A 6785-nucleotide genomic window follows, 5' to 3' on the forward strand; every position below is an offset into this window, starting at 1 on the left:
AAGCTCTTGTAGTTTAATTGTCAAAATGCCTCTTTATTGTATCACATACATAAGAGGAGTTCTGAGTTCAAATCTCAGCAAGAGTTCTTATTTGCTGATTCATGGTTTGTAAAATTAAAATAGGGCTATGAATTTTTATGTCTATATTAAAGTTTTTGTTTTTATAAGTCATTGTTTTTATTTGACATTATTAAAATCAAGTTTTTTTTTTTAATTTGATTAGAACTCTGGCAGTATGATTTAAAAAAACTATTCTTATTTAATGAAATTTTCCGAGAATCTATCATAGTATAAAGCGACTTGACGAGTAAAATATCACTTGCCACAATGTCCAAGCGTAAATAGTGTTTGACAAATGGTAAAACGTACTAAATTTTTTGTGCGTTTTCTAATTATGACATCTGCTTTCTCAACTGCCGGCATATAATATGATAATATCTGCTAATCGGCAAACCTGTGAGGAATACCAAATGATCAATAACTATGAGAGCGTTTTAAATTAAAATACTACTACTTTTAATCATGATTTTACATGAATTTATATCTAGCGACATTTAACGGTAGTGTTGCGACATTTAACGGTAGCGGAAATTCGTGCGACATTTAACGTTAACATTGCGACATTTAACGGCAAATGATTTTGCGACATATAGCGGCAGTTGCGACATTTAGCGGTATTGGTGCGACATTTAGCGGTAAGAGTGCGACATTTAGCGGCGTTGCGACATATAACGGCGCCACACTGATGTTTAAAGGTTCCGTTGCTAAATTTGCAAAGAGTTTTTCGATACATTTTATTTTCATCTACGCTTAACTGTATAACTACAGTGATCTAATTACTTGCAGTTAATTGCCGAACCATAGTTAGCAGGAAAGTTTTAATAATAGTATTAAATATTCAAATAAAATATCAATTTTGAAAATTATAGTTTTTATAAAGAATGATTTGTTTACGTATAAAGGGAAATAGTTTACCCTTTCCGTAACCATAGAAATCCGCATACAACTTGTCATTCCCGTTTGGTTCTTCATTAGAATGTGCTGATGTCAAAGCTTGTCGAAAAATGTTTAACTGAGGGAAAGAAAATATTCACGTATGATAATCAATCCGAAAACATAAGATGCTATCTTTTAAATGCTCAAATATTAAACATGAGTTAAATTATAGATATATGTATCCTTTGTATAAATTATAAGAGACAATTCTAATGTTTGCAAAGACTTTTAGCTAGCTAACGTTGATGTCACTAATGCTAACTTAACCCTCATACGTTGTATTACGTGCGGATAAGAATCTAATGCAATGATTTATAGTTGTGTCCTAAATTCAACAAAAGGACAAAAAAACCGAAACAAATCGTAAAAAAAACATTTTTAATTTTTAGCATTCATGCGACATATAATGTACTTAATGTTTAATGCATTTTTTTCTTCATAAACTTTTACTTTTATTTATCCTGTTATCAATAAGCTTATTATTAAAAACTATTTAAACTTTTATAAACCTGTCTCTTCGAAATGCTTTGTTTTTCTCGAAACACTGTCCAGGTAACACTTTCGTAACACCTTGGTGTGGTCAATGAGCCACGGTACCGGAAGTACTTTTCTGGCGAGTGTGGTAGATAATTCCTTATTGGAACAACTGCAATTTCTACCCGATTGTTCCAATCTGGATTGAAAAAATGTTAACAAGAAAATGTTTATTAGAGTATTTTAGTCTCCTTCAACCATTGCTGACCGGTTTCATATGTGAAAACATTGTTGTGACAATATAATGGTTCGATCTTTTGGTACATAGATTAAGATGTTAACATCAAAGCCGTTATGGGCCACAACTATGCTTTTATTTGAAAAAAAAAGCTGCTTCTAAATCAAGTTAACATTAATCACTTAACTATATTTTAAGAAAAAATAAATATTTCAAAAGATTGGTTCGCCTGTTATCACTTTGTTTTAACATTTTAAAGATTGTTAAATGATTAATACAGTCCTGACATTTCAGTTCCAAAACGTTAAAATGATCAAGAAAGAAAATTGATTTATCAAACAAATTACCTGGATCGCGTATGCTCGGAATAGCATGAATTAGAGGTTCAAATATAGGGTTATCTCGGTGTGAAATCTTAAACAAAACCCCCAGCACAGCCAAACCATCAGGAGCCTTTGCTGCGTCTTTTATACTTTCATACTTTTCATGATTCCAGCTTACAATATGCATCTAGATGCAGAAAGATCAAAAAAATGTTACCATCGTTACTGGATTTTAATTGAAATTAACTGAATTCAATAACCTAGTGATAAAAGTTCACAATGAAAGTGAGAAGTATCGTTTTTGCTTTATTTTAAGACTTCTACTGGTTGGTAGGAAACCACGTACATTTTAATTTATACATATGAGCCGCGCCAAGACAAAACCAACATAATGGGTTTGCGACCAGCATGGATCCAGACCAGCCTGCGCATCCGCGCAGTCTGTTCAGGATCCATGCTGTTCGCTTAAAACAGTTTTACAAGTAGAGAAACTGATAGCGAACAGCATGGATCCTGATCAGACTGCGCGGATGCGCAGGCTGGTCTGAATCCATGCTGGTCGCAAACCCACTATGTTGGTTTTGTCATGACGCGGCTGATATATATATATATATAGCAAATAAGAATAAAACTCCAGTACAAAATACTCTTTAAAGAAGATAAAATAAAATAAATTGCTTCCAAATTGCAAATAACGTATGCAAGGGGTATATAAGTTGTAAAGTAAGTACAATAGACAATAAAAATAGTTTAATCTTTATAACAATATATGTTTTAGAAATTGTCAAAAAAAGTTTGTCAAAAATTTCACCTCCATAGGGGCGGCTTTTTCATTGACTGTATGTTCAGCACCCTGGTCGTTTTCATCACCCCAGTGAAAATGAAACTGGGCAATCTTGTACGTGTGATTGAGCCCGCCATTGGCAAGTAGATGTAGACCCCATGTATTGACTTGAACTGGTTTAAAGGCAAAAATGATAACAGTTATTAACAGTTATTAATTGTGAATTATTTTTCATTGGCTTTAAAATAGATTTTAAATTTTAAAATTTAAATAGTGATATTATTTATCATTGGCGAATGTCAAACATAAATATTTTTACAGAAAAAAACAACATTTTCTATATAAAAAAAAACTGATTCAATTAAAGATGCTTATACAAACTATTGACGATGTTAAATGCTTATAATTCTAGGAAAAATAATATATTGCCTTAATGCTAGAAAAAATAGTGTATTGCAGGCAATTTTTAGTTCAGCATGGTTGACAATAAAATTCAAATTGCATCATTACCACATGAGCATTAAATATAAAGGCTTTCACTCTTACTTGTGTGTCCGTTGTTGTGGGCAAAATATCTTGCTCCCCAATATGGCGGATCGTAGAAGATGAATTTACTTAAATTTGGTTTGAACTTTGTTTTCCGCGGACGTATATTGACTGGTGATTGGTATTTTCCCGCGCACTTGTTTGGAAATAGTTCCGGCCACTCTTCCGGTCCTTAATGGTAGAAATTTGACAAGGATATAAAAGTTCATTTTCTAAAAAAAATCTTGCAATACAACTCTACATATAAAAACAAGTAAATTTATCATTTATTTAAGTTTAACCAAACTGATCATTTATACCATTCTATCAAACAAAATGCTTTAACATGGATGTTTAATAATTTATATTGCTATATCATGAACATATGATTTTAATATAAGGCCTTTAAGGAATCGATGAAATGCAACTATTATAAAATCTAGATGTCCTTACCGTTATAATCTCCATATCCCCAATGCGTTACAGCTGTAAAATGAACTTTTATATAAGTTTACTAATATCAAATATTTCATTTTTTCTTATTTTGGTAGAAGTAGAATAATTCAGTTTGATATGGGAAAATGTTTTGGGTAAAATATAAATCTGCCTGAAGTACAAAAATGACTGCTCCACTGAACTATTAAAGTTGTTATTTACAGAACTTTTCTTGGGCCATGAGAGCTGTTTACCATTTATGCGAAGTATATTATAAAATTGAAAGGAAATATAGCAAAAAGTAAACTTATTTTGACTATCCCATGTTCACTTAATATATATCCATGAGTAGACATATGTCACTTTAAACAATATGACAAAATAAACATATCAATTTTACAAACTGTTTTAGAATCATTATTTTATCAAAAAATATTATTAAATGACAAAATTAATCTGTGTTCATTTGCTAAAGAAATTGTTTATTGGTAAGATAGATTCTATATCAATAGGGCAAATGCAGCATATAACAATGTATAACACTCACCAGGAATGACTGCCCCTTCATAAACTGTAATATAAATATGAGAGAAAATAACATGTTTGTTCACATTTTAATGTTTTAAATAATATAATTTCAAGTATATCTTAAAAGATATATATAACATATTACAATCATGATCCATGAGTAGACAACATTAACAGCACAGTAAAGCAATCATTTTACTGTACAATACGGAATATATTTGGACTCGTATACAGCTTGAAAAGTCATATTGGACTCGTCTATCGGCTCAGTTAATATGAATACTACTTGAATACTGTATAATCACCCTTAGGATATGCTCCCTGCTTTTTAAATTTGTCTTTTGACGTCTTGTCTGTGATATGCAGGCTTCATAACCTCAGATCCCCTTTCAAAATTCCATTTTGTTTAGTTCCGCCCATTGTTTTCTCGTTTAGGGCACAAGCATTCTTTTACTTGGGGACCATACGCCGTTTTTCATTGAATGACACTACTGTGTCACATTGAAGGTTCCATGATGACCGCATGAACACATCTGCGAATGTTTCTAAATTCAAAATTTCACCATTTCTGTGTTTAAATGTTGAATTCTGCTTAAGCCGGTGCTAGGGGGCGTGGACGGTTACTTGCACTTTCCAGTACCGTCCATGAACAGGCTCAATCAAACCGAGCCTGCAACATTTTACAATTTTGCCGTGTTGGGCTTTCTTTAGGTATTCTGTTTATCACTTTTTCAAGCTGTGTTCTCTTCCAAATATATTTCCGCTGTGTACAGTAAAATATATAATAACATATAAATATTGTATCAGTAATTTTTTACACTATATTGTATAAATATTCCACAATGATTATGTAAAATATTTATTGACAGCTTTTAAAAGACCAAAAAATATAAAAAAATATAACATTTGCATACCGTCGTACATGTATGATTGCCCATTTATACATGTTATAAAAACATAGAGAGTTAAAAAGATAATTTTAACATCCATTGAATTAAAACTTTACATCGAATCAATGCATAAAGAATTGTATTTGTAATCCTCGTCTGCTAGTTAACTTCAAAATGCTATTTTAATTCACTCTTTATTTATCATTATTTTTGAAAATCAAAACATGAAAACAAATTATTGTTTAGAAATAAACGCAGCGTAAGAGATTTATATAGTTCCTTCCTTTTTATAACTACATGATACAATAAAGATTAAAGCCAAAAACATACTTGTATGTTATCGTTTTCTTGTTGTTGTTTTTTCAGCTACAGCAATTGCTATAAATACAATTGTGGGAAATTTTTAAAGACAATTTTTATGAATGATACAATTTTCCATTGTTGTGTAAAATTCAGGTACGTTAAAAATATAACATATGAAGAAGATATGTTAAAGAAACTGTAGCATATTTATAAATAAATTCTCTAACACACTCAAATGTAACAGTCAAGACATTGACATCACGTATTTTGATGCATTAATACATATTCTCGTACATTCAAATCTTAGCAGCCAGGCTTGAATCATTTGGACAGTTACATAAATAGACATCGTGTTTGTCAAGATTTATATCGAGATAAATAAAACAGGTCGTAAATCTAAAAACGAAAATATGTGAACCGTACAATTTGGCATGTTCTTGTACAGATTTCCGGAAATTATGAGGGAAATTACAAAAAACTAAACCACAACTGATGAAAGTATAATTATCGAGACGTTTTCACTTATTTTTTTTTACTATGTATCATTATAATAATAAATATTACAATATTTTAATAAACAGACAGGCAAAGTGATTTTAATTTTTTTGGTGCTTAAGTACTAGTAAGTCTGTAAAAAAGATTCAAGGTGACATCACACCGTATTACCGGCGGCAGTGATGGCAGATATCTGAAAATTACCGATCGGTACAGGTAGGTTATACATTTGGTTGGTTTCATTATATTAAACAAATACGGCCCATATTATTGCTATAAAACTATTGTCCATTGAATGGAGATACTGTTAGGTAATTTTTGACTCGTTTTTTCCTGTTTTAAGACTATTTTGAGCAGGTTAAAAGTGACAGCCTCGGAAAAATCCGTGAAATTGTCTGTTTTCTGTTCAAAAGATCTCAAGTTTAAAGTAAATGGCAGGATTTCCTGTTATCAATATAGATGTTCATCCATTGGGGTCACGCAAGCCAAATATCTACCCCGTGAGTCTTTTCTTGAAAGTTTTACAGACGCTCAATCTTGTCCGGTCGAAGAAAAATTGCTGCCGTTGTAGACAGATACATATTATAAATGCTGCCGTCGATGGCAGAAATACCATGAAAGTGGCTAACATTCTGACAGAAAATCAGGTTCAATCTTTAATCAATTCCTCTTTTCTTTGCGTCCTTTTAGTCGGAATTGAGACGTTAAACTATCATTTCTAATATTTTCTCAAGATAGAAAAGTTATAAATGCGGTATGTGCATCGAAAAAAGCTTTTTAGCAACATGCAGTTA

At 31.4% G+C, this 6785-nt stretch overlaps 1 protein-coding gene across 1 annotated transcript; it reads right to left on the reverse strand.

Moving 5' to 3' along the window:
* Positions 1 to 954: 954 nt before the first annotated feature.
* On the reverse strand, positions 955 to 5513 carry LOC132745000 (carbonic anhydrase 1-like; the record flags this gene model as incomplete). Its single annotated transcript, XM_060733825.1, has 8 exons — positions 5218 to 5513; positions 4323 to 4346; positions 3794 to 3826; positions 3362 to 3532; positions 2843 to 2988; positions 2056 to 2218; positions 1506 to 1669; positions 955 to 1072 (listed from the first exon to the last, which is right to left on the reverse strand). Coding segments are annotated over exons 1-8 (895 nt in total), but the record flags the coding sequence as incomplete, so codon positions are not given.
* Between the last annotated feature and the right edge of the window lie 1272 nt (positions 5514 to 6785).

The sequence above is a fragment of the Ruditapes philippinarum genome, unplaced genomic scaffold (genome assembly GCF_026571515.1).
Source record: "Ruditapes philippinarum isolate M1 unplaced genomic scaffold, ASM2657151v2 ctg2973_1_1_1_1, whole genome shotgun sequence".
Classification (NCBI taxonomy): Eukaryota; Metazoa; Mollusca; class Bivalvia; order Venerida; family Veneridae; genus Ruditapes; species Ruditapes philippinarum.